This window comes from Sminthopsis crassicaudata, chromosome 5 (genome assembly GCF_048593235.1).
Source record: "Sminthopsis crassicaudata isolate SCR6 chromosome 5, ASM4859323v1, whole genome shotgun sequence".
In the NCBI taxonomy this organism is placed as follows: domain Eukaryota; kingdom Metazoa; phylum Chordata; class Mammalia; order Dasyuromorphia; family Dasyuridae; genus Sminthopsis; species Sminthopsis crassicaudata.
This window is the reverse complement of record NC_133621.1, coordinates 36,522,454-36,545,262: the sequence shown is the minus strand read 5'-3', so window position 1 is coordinate 36,545,262 and position 22,809 is coordinate 36,522,454. Positions and strand designations below refer to the sequence as shown.

At 44.6% G+C, this 22,809-nt stretch overlaps 1 protein-coding gene across 6 annotated transcripts in view; it reads right to left on the bottom strand.

Annotated features, from left to right (window-relative positions):
- The window catches only part of ATP2C1 (ATPase secretory pathway Ca2+ transporting 1), a 221,473-nt gene that overhangs the window by 79,425 nt on the left and 119,239 nt on the right, over positions 1-22,809 (bottom strand). The window contains exons 1-2 of one of the 6 annotated variants that reach the window (XM_074270892.1): positions 20,085-20,219; positions 19,488-19,656 (exon numbers count right to left, since the gene is read on the bottom strand). The exons of 3 other annotated variants lie outside the window; for them this stretch is intronic. In XM_074270892.1, the coding sequence (XP_074126993.1) occupies positions 19,488-19,493 (6 nt within the window). In that variant the 5' untranslated portion in view covers positions 19,494-19,656; positions 20,085-20,219. Of the gene's footprint in view, positions 1-19,487; positions 19,776-20,084; positions 20,220-22,809 lie in introns of those variants that run through there. 2 more of the 6 variants (XM_074270894.1, XM_074270893.1) reach the window with 2 other exon arrangements.

The window sequence follows — 22,809 nt, the reverse complement described above, 5'->3', positions numbered from 1 at the left end:
ATTTTAATAGGAAGACAGACACCAAAGCAGATGATTAGGCCACGAAAATAGTTCAAGCAAGAAGAGGCAAGGACAGCCTGAACCTTAATGTATAGACTAGGCCCAAGCACAACAGCATTAACATTCTTGGTCCTTTCCATCCACTCACTCTTCATTGTCATTTTCTATGCCATAGCCTCCAATTAGTAGGAACTCTAACAGGATGACACCTTAACTATCTATGCCATGGGTTTAGGACATGTCACTGTAGGATGGCATAACTGAGACTGTGTGCCCCCTAAGTGGACGGCACAAATGATGCATTAGGCCTCCCCAATAGCTAAGGAAGGAAAGGAAGGGTGGATCCTCTGCAGGAGAAGGCCAAACACAGCTGCAACACACCAACCAGAATAAAAAATGTAACTGCAAGTATTTAACCAAAAACAATGTGTATTGTACAACATGTATTGTAAACATACACCAGAACCTGGAGAGTGTGAATTTATGGTTTTCTCAAAGGGATCCTTTTGCATTAACTTAAGGACCCCTCTAGCCAAGTCTGGCACTACTGTGACCAGGGTGCTGGGCCCAGAATCTGGAGATCCGAGTTCGAATGAAGCCTCAGACACTGGCCAGCAGAGTGAGCCTGGGAAAGTCACTTAGCCTCAACCAGCTTAGCAGGGTTTTGGTGAGGTTTAAAAGAGATCACAGGGTAACACTGTACTTAGCAGGTACTTAATAATGCTAGTGGTTTTCCTTCCCCCCAAGAAAGATTTACAGAAAGTCAGAGATCAGAATGTATAATGTGGCTCAGCTGGGGAGAATGATACACTACAAGACATAGGAGGAAGACAGGACAGAGTCATGACAGTGAAAACAGCAACAACTCAAGGCAGAATATATAGGAATAGTGAGGAGTCAGCGAGCATTAAAAGCTTCCTGTGTGCCAAGGACCTCAGAAAGTGCCTGAGATACCAAGAAAAGCCAAAGCTGTTCTCAAGGAGCCCACAGGGTAATGGAGAACAACAGTGTGCTTACAAGGAGGCACAAGCCACATCTTTGTGACAACCATGACAGCAGCAGTAGCACTGCCAGACCCAAAGGTCTGCAGGAGACTATCTATAGGGGCCAATTCTGGCTTCATTTACAGAGGAGAAAATGGGCCTGGTGAGGCTGGGTGACTTGTGTGGGGTGGTACTGCTGCCTCTATAAAAGTGGGCAGCCTTCTCATACCCTGACCTCATGCCAGCCTTCCCCCCTTCCCCCCCCCTGCCTCATGTGTCTCTAAAATGGCAAGGGGTGGAAGGGGATGGGGGGTGAGCTCACAAATTCTAAACCCTTTAAGCAGACAAGGGCATGAGTGGGACATTCCCGCTGGGAAGTTCTCCCTGCATGAGGAATTCAGGGCACAGCTGAACATGGCGGCTGTCTGCACTATAAATCCTGCCAATATATTCAAGGAAGCCAGATACTGAGAAAGGGGAGGTTTCTCTAGGATTTAACTGGTCCTTAAACGTGTGGTGTGTGGGTGAAAAAGGAGTCATCACAGGAAGGAGCAATGAGGATGCCCAGAGTCCTCTCCAGGAGGAAGGGCTACCTCATGGGGCGCCCTGTCTCACATGAGGCCGAGGAAGAGGCAGAAGGATCTGTGATCTGAATGAGCTGTGGTACAGCCTGAGCCATCCCCAGTTTACTCCCAACTCTCGCCACCCAGCATGGCTGTGGACAGGACAGCACATGGAGACAGAGCCCTCACAACAATCCAATACTGGCTCCCAAAGGGTACTCTGGGGCAGGTTGTATGCAACAGGAAACAGTTTATTTTCCAGAGGGTGAGACTGAGGACCAACCTGTAGAAGGAAGGAGGAGACCCATTCGGGCTCCTCCTACCATCAGACAGCTCCAAATGGAGAAGGGCCACACAAACAATGAGCGCCTCTTCCCTGGCCACAGTCAAGCAGAGGCCGGGTCCTCAGACATGAAGGGATATGGGTGAGAGGATTGGCCTGACCAACTCCAAAGCCAGAAGTCAGTGAGAGCCCTGACATGAGGCAGGCAGAGAGGGGGGTGCTGGAAGGCGGCTCCTTTGTTCTTTACTGAAGAATATTAGTCCCCAGGAAACTCTAGCTGAAGGAACAGAAATCGGTACAATTGACCTTCATAAGTAAATAAAAGTCGGGGTTATCAGTAGATTTTGCTCCTGCCCTCACTTTCAAGAATGAAAAAGATCCTTTGAATGAAGGGAAGGCTTTCCAGATTAATATTTGTATCTGCTGGCCATCTAGCTATTTCTCTAAAATAAGATGGCTCTATGCCTTTCTTCTCAGCAGAATATAAATTGCCAATTGAGTCATCTGAGAACAGCCAGGAAGGAGAGTGGTAGAACACCATACACCCCCCACTGCTGCCGCTGCCAAGTCTAGTCAATCCCACCTCCACCTCTCTCTCCCACCTAGAGCCACCTCCAAAATAAGGCCACCAGCCCAGCTCAGGGTCTCTACGCTATGATATCAGCCATCCAGCTGGTATCCCACAGCAACATTCAGGCTACAATCTGCATCACTGAAAGGAATAAACACAATGATACAATCCCACATCCACTGAGGACTGGAGCCCTTTCACAATGCAAACGTTTCATTGGTTATGAACAGATGCATTTCAGTAAGGCTTGTCACATTCTGTTCATTTAAGGTAACCATCTATGGATCAATGATCAAGGGTCATACAAGGACTAAGAATCAAAGATGAAGTCTGACCCCACGTGCCATGTCCTCCTCCGGCTCATCCCATCATGGTACATCACTCTCCCAGGCCTGCCCTCCAATGGGAGCAATTCTAGAGTTGCACAAGAACAACTCTAATGCCACACACAAGAAATGAAATGAGAGGACGAATGGATCAGTCCCAGTAAGGTTTGAGAAGCAGTCAGCATAAGGTGCATAAAAGGACTGAGCCTTAAAGGAATCAGAAAAGGGCAAGAGAACCAAAGAAAAAGGAAATGGGCTCTCTCTTATAACCCGAAGCTTCCTTCCAAAGTCGGCTCGAGGCCCACTTCTCGAAACCATTCCAGGCCCAGACAGATCCTGGAGTATTATCCCCTAAGTCCATCAGTGCACACATCTCTCAGAGGAAAAAAAGATTCACATGAACAGTTACCAATGAGTCTAAATCTTTCCCTTTTCTCCACAACTATCGGATAAGCTATTTTAAAAAATAATTTGCTAAAACCTAAACTGCATCCACTTCCCTGGCCATAATAAACAACTCTGGAGCACTTATTCTGTGCTAGGCACCATGTCTGACACTGGAGATAAACAGACAAAAAGAAACAGAAAAAAGCCCTGCTCCCCAGGGGCTCACATTCTGTCAGGGGTGACAGGGAGACAATGAATGATATAAATAGACCAAATAAAAAACAAACATAAGGCAGTCAGGGAAGAGGGGCACCAGCCTTTGGGAGATAGCGATGAGGACATCGCCATGACCGAAGGTAGCGCTGAGGAGGGACACACCAAGTGCAAGGAAAATCGGGCAAAAGCACAAGGACTAGAGGTCATCGAGAGTGTACAGAGAGGAAACAGAACCGTTCAAAGTCTGGAAAAGAATAATGACCAGCAAAGAAGCCCGAGAAGAGTTGGACAGAGAGGATGGAACCAAGGCAGTGAAAGGAAGACTGGCTGAAGGAATTGGGCATGTTTAGCTTAAATAAGAAAGGCACACAGGATGGCTCAGATGGTCATCAACCAGAGGGCTTGGTTTCTTTGGCTCCACAGGGCAAAAACAAGAGCAATAAATGCAAGTGTCAAAGAGGCCGGTTTGGTGGGAAGTCACCCAAAGTATTCTCTCAGGAAGACTGTGCAGAACAGAATGGACTGCCCAGGAGATGGGGGGAAGAAAGGGAGGTGCCCTCTCCTGCTTGGAGATCCTGAAATGTAAACTGGATGACAACAACTGGTTGACTATATGACAATGAGCTTCCTTCCTTCTACAGGTAAAGTAAGATGATGCCCAAGGTCCATTCCAATAAGAAGGCAGTGATCTGTGTAGCAGGGTAAACTGGGAAGAGAACAGAGATAAGGAGATCAATTCTGAGGCTGGTAGAATAATCCAGCAAGAGCCACAGGCTCTTTAGTGGTGGATGACAGTAGAAAGAAAGCAGCATATGGAAGGGACCTCAGAGGAAGGAAAAACAGAACTTGGCTAATGACTGCAAGTGAAGAATAAGGAAAAGGGAAAGTCAAGAATTTGTCTAAGTTACAAAAATTGGAAGACTCTTTTCAATAATGATGTGAACCAGGCCAATGCCAACAGACATGTGATGAAAAGAGCCAATTGCATTTAGAAAGAGACCTGTGGGGACTGAATGTGGATCACAAAATAGTATTTTCACCTTTTTTGTTCTTGTTTGCTTGCTTTTTGTTTTCTCTCTCCTTTTTTTTCTTTTTGATCTGATTTTTTTGTATAGTATGATATTTGTGGAAATATATAGAAGAACTACACTTTCAACCTATATTGAATTACTTGCTGTCTAGGGGAGGGAGGTAAGGGGAAGGGAGGAAGAAAAATTTGCAACACAAGGTTTTGCAAGGGTGAATGTTGAAAATTATCTTTGTATGTATTTCGAAAATAAAAAGCTATTATTAAAATTTTTGAAAAACTAAAAATTAAAAGTAAATTAGTCCAAGCTAAGAAAAGACTGGAAGAATTGACATCATCAATAGAAGAAGAAGTGCATTTAAATAAATCTAAGGCTTTTTGGACAATGATGAATCTGAGATTTTGGTGGGGACATTCTTGTAATTAGAAATTATAGACCATCTATTACCCTTGAATACAAAACTATTGTACAGGAAAAATAGGAATCACTATTATTTTGAAATACCTTGAAGCAGAATTTCCCCAACTATCTTATGGCCTAATAGTAGAAAATAATCAGAAATAAAATATAATAAATTATGGAAGGATGCAATAACACAAGTGATCTCATCTGCTTTTTTAACAAATATTTATTGTCCTTGGGAAAGAGGCACTTGCAGTCTGATTGAAATGGCTACCTCAACCTATGATTTTATCTAAAAGGACTTCCCCCCCCAGCTTTATAAGTATTTGTCCCCTCCCCTTGTTTTTCTCAATTCTGATAAGCCTTGTCAGCCTCATGGCAACTATTTCCCCAGAAGTTCCCCTTTTCTCCTTTGAAAAATACTCCCTTGGCTTATATCCCAAAGAAATACTAAAGAAGGAAAAGGGACCTGTATGTGCCAAAATGTTTGTAGCAGCTCTTTTCGTAGTGGCTAGAAACTGGAAAATGAATGGATGCCCATCAATTGGAGAATGGTTGGGTAAATTATGGTATATGAATGTTATGGAATATTATTGCTCTGTAAGAAATGAGCAGCAGGATAAATACAGAGAGGTTTGGAGAGACTTGCATGAACTAATGCTGAGTGAAATGAGCAGAACCAGGAGATCACTATACACTTCAACAACAATACTATATGAAGACATATTCTGATAGAAGTGGATATTTCAACATAAAGAAGATCCAATTTACTTTCAGTTGATCAATGATGGACAGAGACAAATACACCCAGAAAAAGAACACTGGGAAGTGAATGTAAATTGTTAGCACTACTGTCTTTCTACCCAAGTTACTTAGACCTTCGGAATCCAATTCTTACCGTGCAACAAGAAAATTGGTTTTACACACATATATTGTATCTAGGTTATACTGTAACACATTTAATATGTATGGGATTTGCCTGTCATCTAGGAGAGGGAGGGGAAAATTTGGAAAAATGAATACAAGGGATAATGTTAAAAAAAAAATGACATGCATATGTAACTGTCAAAAAAAATTATAATTATAAAATTAACAAAAATTTAAAAAAAAAGAAAAATATCCCTTTTTTCTGCCCCTCCCTCTTGTTGATCCTAAACTGTTGTACACCCTTAAGTGAACCTGTAAAATTATAAAAATTAATCTTCTACCCCAAAATGAGAAAGCTGCTATTCCATAAGTCTGCTCAGCTGGCTAATGATTTCTCTGTTTTCAGCTGAGTCTTCTATTTTGGACTCTCAGCCATGGAACCTTTGCTATTATTACCCATCAGCCTCTCCTAACAGGTTCTATTCTTCTCAGTGAAGAGAATTCCCTGATGGGACTCTCTTCCAGTTCTTCCAAAAGTGGCAGGAGACAAAAGTGTCCAAATCTAATTTCCCCTATGGGCAAAAGCATGCAAGTTTAAGAAGCACAACTGGCTTTTATTTGAAGGCTAAAATCTAGGTCTACAGAAGAGGAAAAAAAAGGGAACATTTTAAAAAATACTTATTAGGACTTAGACCATGACTAGGGTCCCCTTTGAACAGCTTTCTGCTCCTGGCCTATGGTCACGCCATTTAACTACCTCCCTATGCTGCCTGATCCCTGCACCCCGAAGCTGATTCCAGGCCATCACCCCTGCACTGGCTATGTTATCTTCCCCCATTCTGACCCATGGGTCACTAGTTAACTATTCCCAGTCTTCTCCCAAGTTCCTTACCCTGTTATGGTACTGCTGATTGAGATGTGATAAACCCCAATCTTGGCTCACTGCCATTATCTGTCATCTTCACTTCAACATCCATGTTGCCAAAATCATAAAAACTGCTGAACTGCGCATCACAAAACCATTAGAATAACCTCAAATGTATCTTTGCTGCTGCCAGGTAATTCTTCCTAGCTCACTAAGTAACACCCGTCCCACCATTCACCATGACAGTAACTCCACCAAATCTTTCCATTCCTCCACACATCTCTCACAGCTTTCTCTCCCCTCTTTCTCAGCTGAGTGTCTGATCTCTCATTTCACAGGAAAAAACCTGAGACCACTCACTGAAAGGGCCATTCACTCCTCTTGTCCCTTTCTTGTCCCACATCATGCACATGCCTCCTGCCACAATTCTATCTTGACCCTGTGTCTCACGTGGGGGGAGGGGAGGGAGAGAGAACTGCTCTTTGTCAAGGCAAACTGCTCTCCATGAACAAAGTGGTCCTGGTCCATCTCATCTTCTAGTTTCCCAATTTTCTCACTTATCATCAATCTTGCCTCTACTGCCCACAAGCATGCTCCTTCACCTATCTTTAACTCTTACTTGATCCATCAGTGTCACTATAATCACCCCCTTTCCTGTGGTCAGTGGCTAAACTCCTTGAGAAAGCTCTCTGCAATGAGGGTTTCCTGGCTAATCACTTTCTTAACTTTTTACAAGATGGTTTTTTGATCTAATTCAATGGGAACTGCTCACAATCTCTTCACTGACAAATCAAATGGTCTTTCTCTTCAATCCTCTTCCCTTCTCGTCAGCATCAGACACTGCTGATCACTGGATGTTCTCTCCCACCCATCTGACCATTCTTTCTCAGCCTCCTTTTCTACATCTTCCTCATTAACCTGCAAGATGCCAGGCACCCCTTCCCTTCTCCTTCCAAAGGATTTCATTTGGGGATCCTCTCATCTCTCTGATGACCTTCAGTCTCCCATCTCCAAATTGTCTGTTGAACATTTCAAAGAGGATGCTCCACGGACATAATCAATCTCTCTCTCTCAATTTTATTAAAGCTTTTTTATTTACAAAACATATGCATGGGTAATTTTTCAACACTGACCCTTGTAAAACTTTTTGTTCCAAATTTTTCCTTTCTTTTCCCCACCCCTCCCCTAGAAGGCAGGTAGTCCAATACATGTTAAATATGTTAAAATATATGTTAAATCTAACATGTGTACATATTTACACAGTGATCTTGCTGCACAGAAAAAAAAATGGATCTAGAAAGAAAAAACCTGAGAAAAAGCAAAATGCAAGCAAATATCTACAGACAGAGTGAAAATGCTATGTTGTGGTCCACACTCAATTCTCACAGTTCTCTCTCTGGATGTGGATGCTCTCTTCATCACTGAACAATAGGAACTGGTTTGAATCATCTCATTGTTGAAGAGAATCAGAAACATCAATCTCTGTCTGAAACAGACCTCCAACGCAAAGAGCAGCAAGTAATCGTCGACCTCAGGCCCTCTATCTCCTGCTACACTTGTGCATTGAGAGAAAAGGAAAATTGACAGAGAACGGGCCTTCTTTCTCCTTTGATCTGCTGCATCCTTTTCCTGCCTTAAACTCCACCATTCAGTGGAAAGAAGGATAATGGAGCAAGACCTCCATCCGTCAGGATGCCTCTCATCTCATGATGCACTTCCCTCCGTCTGATCTCCAACCTTCACTGAGAACAGAGGCAACTCTCCCCTCAATGAGGAACATTCTCACCCTTGACTGCATCCTTCACATCCCAGTGTCTCAAAATCTCTACAGATTACTTTTCAAACTCCATTCCCTACCTGCAATACCCAATTCCTCATTCCCATCGCCCCCTCCCCCCATCAAACATCACCCAGATCTTCCAGCATGCCCTCTGGTATGCCTGTTTCCTAGGAAACAAACTTCCCTTCATCCTTAATTTTTTCCTCTCCCAATCCTTACATCTATTAGCTCTTACTAAATAAATGACAGCCTCTCTGGCCACCCATTCCAATCCAAGCTAGACCTTCATTCATTCTTCTTAGCTCATGTCAGGGAATCGAAATACTCCATAATCACACTGCCACTATCAGCTTCTCCCTGAGCTTCTATCACACAGTAATCTCTCTTCCATTCAGGTTAACACTACTCTTTTCTACTATCCAATCAAAATCCTAGTAGCTGTTGTCTACAAACCTCTAGGTCACTCTTTTTCCTCCCTCAATGAGTCGAGTAGAGGGTTCACAATTTTTCCCTCCTATGCAATTCCTGCCCCTTCACTAAGAGTCTTGAGTACACATACAGACTCCCCTTCAAACACTCTAACCACTCAGTTACTCGACTTACTCACTTCTCATGAAGTACTCCATCCCTCCTGACTGGAACATAAATACGCTAATAGCCCTGATCTTGCCAACACCCATAAATGTAACCCCTGCATGTCTGGAAATTCCCCACTTCCCTTATCCAACCAAATTTATAGGGTTTTCACCTCTCCTTTTGCCTTTCTGTACAAAAACTTAATGTTCACTACACTTTACCGCTCCATTCTCTCCTTGGCCATTTACCTGCAGTAAATGCTCTCTCTTCTTTTTACCATCTTAACTTCTTCATGAACCAATTGAACACAACCCTGTCCTTTTTTCTGAAACCCTACCTATCCCCTTCATGTCACAACTAAGCCTCAGCCTTAGATCACTCCCATACCCAGTCTTCATTGTTAATACATGTGTTCCTGAAAGAAGGTGGACAAAATCACCTGGTGCCAACAGGGCCTTCCCTGCTGTTGGGCAATCTTCTTATATTCCCTTCATCAGCTCCTTCTCCTCTCCTCAAACCTTCCATGGCTTCCCTTTCCCCCGCTCTCCTAACTGACACCCCTGCCTTATCCCTCAGGTGTCTTCTCTTCACCCAATGATACCTGTCTCACACAATGAGGCAATCCGACTTTTCACTAAGGTTAACTTCCCCTTCCCCTTTTCTAATCCAATTCCAATCTGGTACCTCCAAGAGACTGCCCCTTCTGTTGTCTCCACTCTGTCCCTCATTTCCAATCTCTCCCTCTCATTGGCTCATATACACATGCCTGTATTTCTTCCTTTAAGACTTACCCCAAACCCAGCTTGCCCTATAATTAACTATACACATACAACTAATTAGGCCCTTTCATATCAACACAGGTTAAGGATCATTTCAGCTAACTTCTTGCAGGTAGTTTTGTTAAGGGTTCTGAGTTGGGATTGGAAAACATGTCTTTCCAAAGCCTACCGAGTAAAATAAGCTGGAGCTTAAGAGTAGTGCACAAAATAAGTCCCTTCATCACCAAAGGAAACCATTTTATGAGACTTAGCAATAAGCCAAACTGGGAAAAGAGTCTCAATGAAGGAGTGCTGGAGGCTGTAGCAGCAGTAGGTCCGGGATTCTCCAGAAGTGACTCTGAAAGAACATTTGATCCTGATTTCAGAGAAAATGACATGACTACTTGACTTTCTTTTTTACAGATCCTAGAAGTTCTCTGAGATAGGGGATGCTGACCCTAAGCTATTTCCTTATAGATTTAAAATGGAACTGTGATGAACTACTCCAGTTACAAAGAATGTTATCTTTTTCTTTAAATTAAACTTTTCTGATTGCTTTATTAGTTGCAAACTAGAGATTGAAATAATAATGCCATCAAAATAAGTAAAATCTAAATCAAACTATTATTTCAGGAATCCTCTGATAGAACAACACCTGAATATAGGAGCTAGTGCGCCTAGTTAGTGCATTCAATCTCAGGAAAATCATTAAGCAGATAGGAAGAGGGAAGAAAGGAAGAAGTTGCTCCTCTGGTCCATTCTTGCTACAGAATTCCATCTGTTTTTCCAGGTCCTTCCCTGGATAATCTGCATCCTCTAACCAAGTTGGGCTGCTCATGACTCCTCACTTTTGAGCCTCACTCACACATTTATTTTCATGTGCTCTCATCTGCCTTCTCTCTCCATTGATGAAATCCTCTTTCTCCAAGCCCCAGCTCAACTCCTAATTCAACAAAGTCTTTTTGAGCTTTCCGACTGAAAGTATTCCCCTCTACTCCAACAGTGCTCTAGAGGGACACAGTCTGGCTTCTCCTTTACAACTCTCCCTAGAAGAGAGATGAGCTGCTCTCCTGAATTGTCAACACTTGCAAAACAGGGGCAGGACTCAGAGCCTGGTCTGTGGCAGGTATGGACAACATAGTCTGATCCTGATACATCTGTGATTTCAATGTGAGTGTGCACAAAGATAATGGCCAGCTCACTTTTCGATTCAGGAGTAACTACTCATCAGCACATGCCACAACCTAAGATAAGAGACTGAGAAGCCATCTTGTTTAAGTCTACAATAAGGAAACTGAGGCCCAAAGGAACACCCGAGACCTGAAGCACTGCACTCCTATCTCAATGTAGTCGCCAAGCCCCATAGGCAAGATGTCCCATCGCCCTCTCTGGCCCCCATTATGCTTGAGGCCATCTCAGGCCTTCCAAGATTCTCTGTTTCCACCCATCACACAGAACCTAACATGTCATCTCTGTTCTAATAAAACATCCCTGCAGTCTCAGAAGCCCAGACTGGCGATTTCCAGCACAAACCACAGACCCAGAGCCCCCCAAGCAAAAAACAAGGAAAAACTTTTTACCAATAATGACACTGTGTAATGCAATTTTACAAGGAATCTCAATTTTTATTTCCAGATAAAAGTAAATGCAGAATTACTTATCCTAAGTTACTCTGTAGGAATCCCAGAGTTGGCAGGGACCTTGGAAGTGATACAGTCCAACCTACTTCATTTAATAATTACTTTTACAACATATCAAATCATAATCTTGCCTAATTGAATATCTCCAGTAATTGAGAATGCACTACCTAATGAAGAAGCATATTCTATTTTTGGAGAGCTTTATTAAGAAGCTAATTTTTAGTGAGTTAAAACCTACCCCTCCTCCTGACCTCTAACCACAGATGGACATACTTCTAGTCTCTGAAAATTAACTTGACAGACTGGAGCATGGGGTCAAATTTAATAAGATAAAATACAAGAGGGATGATGTAAGTTTTTATAATTAGATTAAAAATCTGATATAAGGTAGGGGAAGTAGGTTAACTAGTATTTTACCTGGAAAAGATTTAGTAGACTTTGCATCCATTAAAGATGAATCCAGGTATAATATGCCAGCCAATCCAAATCACTATTGTTCCGAGAAATGCAAATTAAGACAACTCTGAGATACCACTACACACCTCTCAGATTGGCTAGGAGGACAGGAAAAGATAATGAAGAATGTTGGAGGGAATGTAGGAAAACTGGGACACTAATACATTGTTGGTGGAGTTGTGAACGGATCCAACAATTCTGGAGAACAATTTGGAACTATGCTCAAAAAATTATCAAACTGTGCATATCCTTTGACCCAACAGTGCTACTACTGGGCTTATATCCCAAAGAGATATTAAAGGACGGAAAGAGACCTGTAGGTTCCAAAATGTTTGTGGCAGCCCTCTTCGTAGAGGTAAGGAACTGCAAACCCAGCCCATCAGCTGGAGAATGGCTGAATAAGTTATAGTATATGAATGCTATGGAATATTATTGTTCTGTAAGAAACAATCAACAGGAGGGTTTCAGAAAGTCCTGGAGAGACTTACATGAACTGATGCTGAGTGAAATGAGCAGAACCAGGAGATCATTATACACGGCAACAAGAAGACTATATGAGGATCAATTCTGAGGGAAGTGGATATCTTCGACAAAGAGAAGATCTAATTCAGTTCCAATTGATTGATGATGGACAGAGGGTGGAACTGAGTATGGAATACAACATAGCATTTTCATACTTTCTATTGATGTTTGTTTCCATTTTGTTTTCCTGCTCAGGTTTTTTTCTTTCTAGATCCAATTTTTTCTTGTGAAGCAACATAACTGTATAAATATGTATACATATATCGGATTTAGCATATATTTTTAATATATTTAACATGTATTGGACTACATGCCATCTAGGAGAGGGGAAAATTTGGAACAGAAAGTTTTGCAAAGGTCAATGTTGAAAAATTACCCATGCATATGTTTTGTAAATAAAAAGGCTTTAATTAAAAAACAACAACAACAAAAAAACAAAAAACACCAACACAGGAGCCAAAAAAGTTCATGCACTGTTGGGCAGCACTATAAGAGACAGCGTCCACTAAGAATAGAAGGTGATAGTTCTGCTCTGCTTTGGTGACATCACATCCAGAGTATTCCATTCAGCTCTGATTACAGTATTTCAGGAACAACATAGACAATAAGCTAAAGTAGAGATTTTTAATTTCATTGTGTCATAGATTCTTTTGCTAATCTGGAATAGGCTCCTCAGAATAACGTCAGATGTATAAACATACAGGATTACAAAGGAAATAAATTATTTAAAATTCAGTTACCAAAATATTTTCCTAAATTAGTTCATAGATCCCAGAGGCATGTCAAAGAAGGACAGCTAGAATGCTCACATGGAGGACACACTATAAGAGGGTCAAATGAAGGTGCTGATTAGAGAAAAAAAAATTCGGGGGAGTGGGGGCATAATAGCTTCCATAATAGCTTCCTTCAATCATATGAATGGCAGTCAGGCAGACGAGGTGATAAACATTTATCGCTAGGCCTCAGAGGGCAAAATTAGGAGAAATGGATGGGAAGTCAGAAAGAAGCATATTCAGTCTTAATGTTGGGGACGACTTGGCAATTAGCGTTTTCTGAAATAGGAATTAAGAGCCTCAAGAAATTGTCATTCAGTTGTTTCAGTCATATCTCACTCTGTGACTCCATTTGGGGTTTTCTTGGCAAAGATACTAAGGTGGTTTGCCAATTCCTTCTCCAACTCATTTTATAAATGAGGAAACTTAGGCAAACAGGGTAAAGTAACTTGCCCAGAGTCACACAGATAATGCATGTCTGAAGCCAGATTTGAACTCACAAAGATGAGCCTTCCTGACTCCAAGAAGACATATGGTATCATCACTATCTTACAATTGAGAAAAAATTGAGCTTGGTTATGTTAACTGTTTTGATCAGCTAGTAAAAGGCATGTTGTTCTTGTCCACAGAGATTAACAGTTTCTCTAAGAACCTCTCCCTCCCTCCCTCCCTCCCTCCCTCTTTCTTTCTCTTTCCTCTCTGTCTCTGTTTCTCTCTCCCTTTCTCATAAAGATCATTCAGGTTAACAGAAAACAAGTTGTTAAAAGCAACACTCCATTCTCAACCTTAATAGAGCAATTGCCTAGCTGCCCCAAAGCCAATGATAGCTGATCATCAGAATATATTTCAGTAACTGCTGGAGGTTAGCTGACTCATCTCAGACATGAAATCTGAATGGGATGGGAGACAGGGATAAAGGGATCATGTACTGGACTTATGGTCAGAGGATCCAGCTTTAAATCCTACCTTGGGGCACCTTAACCCCAAATTACCTTCCCTCTCATTTAAAGAGGGGAAGCTGCATCCATGACAGTTATCCTCCATTGAGAAAGGAACACTCCCACAGGAGGCAGCAGCAGTTTGCTAACAAACCAGCCAACTCCTGAAAAGGGGTGTGGTGGACTATGCATACAGTTTACCCATATTTACTCTACAGGAATAAGGGGTGGGGGGGAGGGAGTAGGCTGAGTTGGAAAAGTCAGGTCAGTTTTCTAAGGAAAACTGAATCCAAACAGCAATTCTTCATCTGCAAAATTCCAGGCTGGCAGAAGTAAAATCTATGCATTATCCAAGTACTTGTTTCAGCAAAATCCAAAAGAAAAGAAGCCAAAAGAAAGGCAAATTTCAAAATGTGAAATACTGGTATCCTTAGAAACACACACACACACACACACACACACACACACACACACAAACCCTATGCAAAATGACGTCTGATCACTTGTTCTGAAGGAAAAAAAAGTTGCTTTATAAACTGTAGGAATCCTTTCTAAATGCAAACATGTGCCCCTACCAAAAGATTGAATACTAGCTAAATGAAAAAAAGTCATATTAAATATGAGTGTTGTTTACAAATCTATTGTAACAGAATATTTGTTTCCAATAGGATGTCTTCACTAAAAAACAAAACCAAAAAACATATCAGAATCCATGAATAAGTGATAATATGTTGACTATGACCGATATATTTGAATTTCCAAGACAAGCCGTCTTAGGAGCAGGGTAATTCATGAATTGACCTATTATCAAAGGACAGTGCCTATGCTTAAGTTAACCAACAACTTTTCTTTACAAATGTAAAAAACCTCAAATCATTTGTCAATTTTTTCTTCTCTATGCAAAAATCATAGTTTGGGAGTGATTATACAATATGCCCCATTTAAAAGTAATACTCTTCTCCTTCCTATTAGACTTGGATTTCTGAAATCCACACAGTTTTTGTAATGTTCACAATTCAACCTTTTTTCTAGCATGTTACCAGCTCCTACTAAATAAAGGAGATTCTTTAAGTGATAATAAGTAATTAGCTTAGGTCCAAAGAAAACAATTTCTATCAGCCACTAACTCTTTGCAAGGAATATTAAAGTCTAACATAGTTCAGGAAAGAGCTATGTATAAGACCAATGCTAGCTACATAAATTCAAAAGTGAATGCAACACTGTCAACTGCTATATTGGCTTTATTTTTTCCCAGAAATTCTTTCCTGTTAAAATGACAGCATTAATCTCAGATCTCACCCAACGAGTTTCTCAATTTCCTTTTAAGGACTGTGCAAGTGAAATCTTAAGATAAACCTAACTTACAACTTTAGTTTTAAGAACTAAATACTAAAAGAAAAAAAAAAAGTGAACAGGAAGAAAGAAAGGGAGGGGAGAAAGGAAGGGAGCTCGTATTTTCGTGACACCTCCCAGGCAGCTTTACTAGATTGGACATTAAAATTATTCCTATAGTCATCACTGTCACCAAATTCTGTGCTCTGCCTTTCTTCATCCCCTAAATAATGTAATGTATACTTTTAACTAGATCATTCATATACTTTTAAAGCAGATTAGGTTTGTGGCTAATTAAGTTCTCAGAATAAAAATCAACTTAGGCCCCAAGAGGGGGTCCCTAGGAGACACTTTTGTTCCCTATCATTTCAGTTAGTACAGAGTTGAATCTGTGAATCAGAGTTGTTGACATTAAGTGAATGATAAAAACACAGTGAGCTAAACCAAGTGTTCTGGGTAATATTAGGCAAGAGGCAGCAAGGAGAGAGCCTCTGGTAGGCTCTGCTCCCTCCCCCTTTCTCAACTGTTCATTGACAGAATGAATAAAGAACAGTAATATTCTATTGACAAGAGTGAAAACAAAATAATTACTTCTATGCCTCGGGTTATAAAACATAGCTCTTTACATTCCCTCCAACAAAGGAATTTTTTAAAATTGACACTCCAATTTTAATGCCCATTCCTAGACAGTTACTAGATTTTTAGCTGAGAGCTACAGCAAACCTACCTTAAAACACAGCATTTAAATGAAATGTTCTGCCATTGTCTAGTGCTGCTTTTCTTTCTTTAAACTCAAGACATATGGAAAACTTCTTTCTAGATCTGTTAGCCTTACCTATTATCGCAGGCAAATTATACATAGTTTGTATAGATTTCAGAGTTTCTTCTACACCACAGGAAGAGTGTTAGATAAAATACTTTTCCACCCAACCTCAACTTTCCCCAGGTATATTAAGTATTTCAGATGAGGTGTCCTTTTCTTCTACAGGAAAGAAAAAATTCATTCCACAAAACAAAATACTTTTTAAGACATATTACCTATGAACAAGTTTTCAACTATTGTACACCTTTAAACTATAAGAAATGTTTTAGCTGCTACAATGTAATGTTTGAAGCTTCCAAGGCAAAAGACAACTTGTCTTTCAAACCCTTACAAAATGGTGAATGGCTGCATCACTGGGTAATGGTTCACAGACTATCCGACCAGCAACACTACAAAGACACTTTCTAGGGCCAGTCCCAACTATCCCAGAAATGGAGAATAAACCCTTGACATGCTTTTAGGCGCTGGCAAGGCACAGCTCAAACCTATCTGGGTCTCAGCTGCTTCACAGCTCACAATATCCATGGAAAAGGCCCTGGAGAGGTAGCAGTACCAGGGAAGCCAAACCTCCTTCTTCCCTCTTCCTCCCAGAGGGAGCTTAAGGGTCAGATCAGCTTATCCCTCGGGTTCCTTCCCTGGCACACAGGGAGAGAATGGCCACAGCTATTTCCCCCAAGAGCCAACAGTAAAGACAGTGACTAGAGAGGGAAAGGGCAGGGGTGGGAGATGAGTGCCTGGAGGATAGGCAACAGAATTTTGTAAATGTCCTGGTAACAGCGGCAGAAAAAAAGACAAAGCACATATAATTTCACATCAAAGACCTAAATGAAAGCTAACTCAACTCTCTCAGTGAGAAGTCCCAGGTTTGAGCCTGGGTTTCTAGGTCCTCACTCACTGGCCATGGCTTTTAGGGAACACTGGAAAGACTCCTCTGAGTTCAAATCCAGCCTCAGGCACTTCCCAGCTGGGTGAGCCTGGATAATGCACTTCCTGATGTTTGCCTCAGTTTCCTCATGTGTCAAGTGAGCCAGAGAATGAAAGGGATGGCAAACCACTCCGGTATCTCCACCAAGAAAGCCCCAAAGAAGGTAATGAAGAGTTAGACACAACTGGGAAACACCCCAACCCGCCTTGGCCACCCAGCTTGGAATAGCTCACAGTGCATCTGGGAGCTTCTGCTTTTTTTAATCAGACCCAAGAGGAATGGCAAACTTACTACTCTCTGCTGGGCAAGGCTGTGCAAAAAAAAAAAAAAAAAAAGCTTTTACTGGCTTATGTACCACATTTTATTGGTATAAACCCAGACTGATCTGCCCTGCAAGCCAGGACATTACCCTCTCCCCTCTCCTACATCACACAACCCACAACTCACTTGCAGTTAATTAAGAGTTTGTTCTACTTATTGCCTTTCCAGGAAATAAGGGAACAAAAAGCAAATGTTTACAATCTGCCTTCTTTGGGCTATTGTACAAGAGGAGTTCCATTAGGAAAGCAAAGGTCCTAAGAAAGCAAATACAGCTGTTCAATGCACCACTTCAGATATTTCATGTCTTGATTATTTCTGCAAGAAAGTGAAATGGCCCTTCATGCTCAAGAAAAAAAAAAAAAAAAAGACAAAGACCTGGCCTCATCAAAAAGAGACTTGTCCACATGAGTAGACAACCTCCCTTCCCTCATCAAATGCTGATGCCATGGACAATTAAAACAGCATTTACACCTCTAAGTTACATCTTTATCGCTCTGTTGTGTAGTACATCTTCCAACACTTATTAAAGGCTCAGCACAATCTGAGCGGGTCCCTAACAAACACATACAATTATACCAGGCACATTCAAAGGTCAGGTGATATTTCCTGCATGACCGAGGGGTCTCAGCATTAGGGATTCCTACACTAGAACACCCGATATTTAAAGCTATTTTTAAGCCTCCTTCAATTTAGAACAGATTTTCCCCCAAGTCATAGAGGCCAAATTTAAAAGCAAGTTTCCTCATGTCAAAAACAGTCACAAAACAAAGAGTCCGACTTCAGTCCCCATCGCTAAGCATGTCTTACAAGCTGCCAGAAAATGGAAATAAAAGGGGATCCAGCTACAATCCGAGTCCATTTAGATGCTTATTCAGGCATCGACCAAAGAATAAAGCCACATGAAGCAAAGCAAGTACATGCTCACAAGACCCCAGGGCCGGCATGAAATCTACCCTCACTGCCGGTGTGTGCAAATTAGCGATCTCATCCATTTCAAAACTGGGATGTTAAAACACAGGACGCGGCGCTAACCTATTACTTCATCACTAGAAAAGCTGAAGAAACCTTTCAGGACTTTTACCAAACCCTGCCCGTGGCCATTAAAGTCGCAAGTAAAGAAAGCCTCCCAGAAGATGCTTCCAGGTGGCTAGAAAACAGAATAAAAATCCCTCTCACAAAGCGTGGGTCTGGCCGCTATTTCTGGAACAACTGTTGGCCCCGGGAGCTTTCTCCAGAGCCTGCCCTCTCTTGGGCCATTTCCCGCGGCGCCAGCCCGGGTCGCGAAGAAGGCTCCCGAACAACCGGGAACGCGAGCGTCGTCGTGCGGCTCGGTTCGGAACAGGTGTCTGCTTTCCCCGGCCCCGCGCGGGCCCTTCTCCGCGCTGCCGGGCACAGAGTCGGAGTGGGGAGCGCAGGCACAGGCAGAGGGCTTCGGGGAGACCGGCGGCCCGGACCCGGCAGCTCTTTCACAAGCGCTTCCAGGGGCGGAGGAGCAGGACGGACCCATCCCAGGAGTTCCGCAGAGCGGAGAAGCTGGAGCCGGCGCAGGGAGGCCGGGGCCCGGGACGGCGCGGGGAGGAGCCCAGGGCGTCAGGGGCACCCGGACCCCCGAGCCCGCGGCGGGAGCGGCCCCGATCCCACCGAGTCCCGGAGCTGGGGGGCGGGGGGCCGCGGATCCGGCAGACAAAGATGGGGAGGGAAAGGTCAGGGATTAGGGCAGAGGCAGCAAAGCCCCTGCAAGAACCGAGCTGGGGGATCCCCTAGATCTCTGCCCGTGACAGAGGCGGGGACGGCAGTCGGGAAACCCGGGAAGCACCGAGGGAAGGGGGCGGCCAGACCAGAAGCTCCCCAAGAGGGCGCTCAGGCACGGCGAGACCCCGAGAAGGCACAAGCCCCGCTCTCGAGCCCCCCACTTTCTCCCACCAGTCCAAGCCCGATCTCCCCCCAAACTTTTCCGCACCCGGCTGCCCGAGGGCGCACCAGGTTCCGCCAGAGGGAGGCGGTGCTTCTAGGACCACAGCCCCAAGCCGCCTCAGAGGCCGGGGGAGCGTCCCTGGGGCCCCCGTACCCCAAAGGGAAGGGGCAACGAGAAAGGAGCCCGCGGAGCCCCGCGCGGGCCACACCCTCCACGCGACCAGCCCACGGCCTTTACCTTCATTTTCCATCGAAACTGCCCCGAGGTTGCTGCTGGCCACAAAGTCTCGGGGGTCGGCGGCCGGCGGCCGGGGACTGGGGGCGGGCCCGGGAGAACAGAGGGGGCAGGGCAGAGGGCTCACCCCGCGTCCCACGGCTGCTCCCACCACCCCCTGCAGCGGCAGCATCTGCAAAAGAAACCGGGAGACAAGCGGCGCTGGCGTCGGGGCGGAGGCGACACTCGCGCCCACCCACTCCAAATACGCACACGCGCGCGCCGGCTCCTGCCTCCCGCCCCCGCCGCGCCCCCCCGGGGGCCGCCGCTCCGAGGGGAGGGGCCGCCGCTCCGAGGGGAGGGTCGTCTGCCCCGCCCTCTCCGGGATGGAGAGGCTCCCCGGCGGATGAGAGGGCGGAGCACCGCGCCCACTAGACTCCTCCCGAACACGCGGGGGACTATCGCGCCGGCCGACGCCTCCATCCTCTCACCCCTCCCTTCCCCCCTTCCCAGCGCGCGCCTGGGGGCCCGCATGCTCCTTCCTTGCTCCCGGCCCCCCTCCCGCCTGCGCGCGCACTCCGACACCCCCCCCCCCAGAAGGGGCAGCCCCCGTACACTCACCCGCGGAGAGAGGCTCAAAGAAGGCGACAGGCGGGGCGGCCGGGATGGGAGGAGGGGGGAAAGAAGAGGAACGCCCCGGGCTTCGAGAAGCGGCGCCGGCGTGACCGCGCGTGCGCGCGCTCCCGCGCGAGGGGAGGGAGGAAGGCGAAGGAGGAGGGGCTCCGCTCACGCTCGCCGCGCGCCCGCGACTAGAACCCGCCCCTGGACTCAAGCCCCGCCCCCGCCCCAAGCCCCGCCTCTCCGGCCTCCTCAGCGTCTCTCTGGACCTCTGACTCGCTCGAGCCGAAACAAACTTCCCACTTCCGCCACCGGGACAGGGAGGGGAGGGCCTAACGGGAGGGGCGGGCCTAACGGAAGTGACGTGTAAAGGGGCTGAGGGTCCCGAGCCCGACCTTTGGGTACTCCGCCTTCCTTCCCCTTATCTTCCTCCTCCCCCCACTGAACCCGGCCCACGGCCCCTGCGAAGTCCCACGTAGTCCCGGGCTCTCTGGGGTCCGGCTGCCCCGTACCTCCGCGGGCCTCGGCCAGCACCCCCCGCCGCCGCCTCCTCTGGCAGGGTCCCCTGGCCCTCCCCCGGCCGCTCTTCTGGGCTAGGCCCCGCGGGCCCCTACTCGTATTCGTGACCTTGGAGGGCTTCCCACCCAACGCCCGAGGTCCGTTCGCGCCCACGTCCGCCATGGGAGGGGGGGAATATGTATTTCCCTCCTAGGGCCTGAACTGGGACGAACCTCCCCCTTCACCGGGTCCCCAGAGAAAGCCCCCTCTCTCCCTGCACGATTCCTGAGGCATCCCCCGTCACGCCCTCTAGAAGGATCCCATTAGCGTGAGCGGGCGAGAGCAGCCGTGGCGTTCCACGCGAAACCACGGACGGGTGCCTGGAATCCGCCTCGCTTCCCGGGCCGAGAGAGGTCATTCCTCAAGGACGGAAGGGGAACGGAAGCGACTGCTATAAAGTGTGGTGACGCCCGAGGTGGGGGCGTCCTGTGGACTAGTTCTAAGAACTGCCACGGGCACCCATGGGCAGCGCCTTCCTGTCTTTGTGGACAAAGGCGGCCGTTGCTTCCCCAGGTGTGCCCCCGCCTTCTCGAGCGACGTACTGGGGACAGTCCTGACTAGACTTAGGGCAGTCACTGAGAAAATGAATCATTAAGTTGGCCAGCCCCTCCACCATATCTAAAAGGCGGTTTGATAGAAATCAATTTACAGGAAATTTTCACCAATGTACTACATAAAAGCAAAGTGCCAACTTTAGCATTTGAAGACACAAATCCTTTGACAACGGGACTTAAGATACAGAAGCTAAAAAGTAAAGGCCCCAAGACAAAAATCCTTGTAGATTTGGATCGGTCCTAAGTGCCATTCTCTCCACGGCCTTGGGGCCACCGAGAGGCCTGGGCCCGTTAGCTTCACCGAAGGAGAGCCAGATCCTCTCACAAATCGTGAGTGGTTCCCCGAGGGTCCAGGAGGAGCCGCCAGCCCAGACTAATTTTTTTTTTTATAAAATTTTTAGTAATGCGTTAATACCGTCATATTTTTAAACAATTATTTTAAAATAATCTTTAATGCTGATTCTTCAGTGAAGTACAGATGAGCAGGGACTAGGACTAACGTGTTCACCTTCCCACATCTTTTACTATAAAACTGGCCAAGCTGACTCAAGGTAGATTGATGTCTGTCAAAGAAGAGTGAAACGTGGGCATAATACAATTCACCCCCATCAATCCAATCTTAGAAGAATTCCTTCCATCCTCAATTAACTGTGAAACATTGGCCTGCGGGATGAAGGATTCCACCTGCAAGTCATTTTTTAGAGGAGTTTTAGCCTATGAGGGAGACATTTAGGGGAGAAATTGAGAAATGTCAGTTCTGCTCTTTTAGTTAGAGTAACTGGTATTTCATTATCTTAAATGGTAAAAGAATAGGTTTTTAAAATGAACCTGGGGAAGGTTCTGTTAAGCATTTTGAATAAAAAGAGGACCTTTTGGAATGGTTTCTATGCCAGCCAGAAGTTAATCTTACCAGCAGGTGACCAAAAAGAAATTTGTCCCTATTATTTTTGTTTAATTTTGTTAAAAACAAAAATCAAGCACACGATAATTTTTTTTAAATTACAACAGCATAACCAAAATATTTTCTCCAAAAAAATAAAATAAAAAAAGTCATCTTTTGGGCCACAGTTTTAAAAATATGTTTCTTGCCAGAAAGAATTCATAGAGATTTTTTTTAGCAACTGGCAGAATTGCTAGATACCTCCATGGCCATGGCATAAACTTTTAGAAGTATTCAAAGAATGAAAGTGTGAAAAAGCCATGGAAATCTGAACAAAAATGAAGTGTTTAAAAACATACCTAATAATATATCTAGGTTAAGACTAAGCCAAACTAATGTTTACATGCAAATTAACTGTGTTTAATGAGATAAGCCTCAATAATAGAACCAAGCAATCGGGTTGACGTTTCTTTTAGTCCTCTAAAATCAGAGGGCCTTCAGAATTTTCAGTCCTAATTTGCATATATCAAGTGTAAATGAACAAGATAAATATCAGGCTAACAAGATTATGTGATGATCAATAGTGATGGACCTCAACAACAAGGTGATTTCAAGGCCATTCCAATGGACTTATGACAAAAAGAGCCATCCACATCCAGACAGAGAACAGAGAAACTGAATGTGAATCAAAGCATAGTACTTTCACCTTATTTTGTTGTTTGCTTGGTTTTTTTCT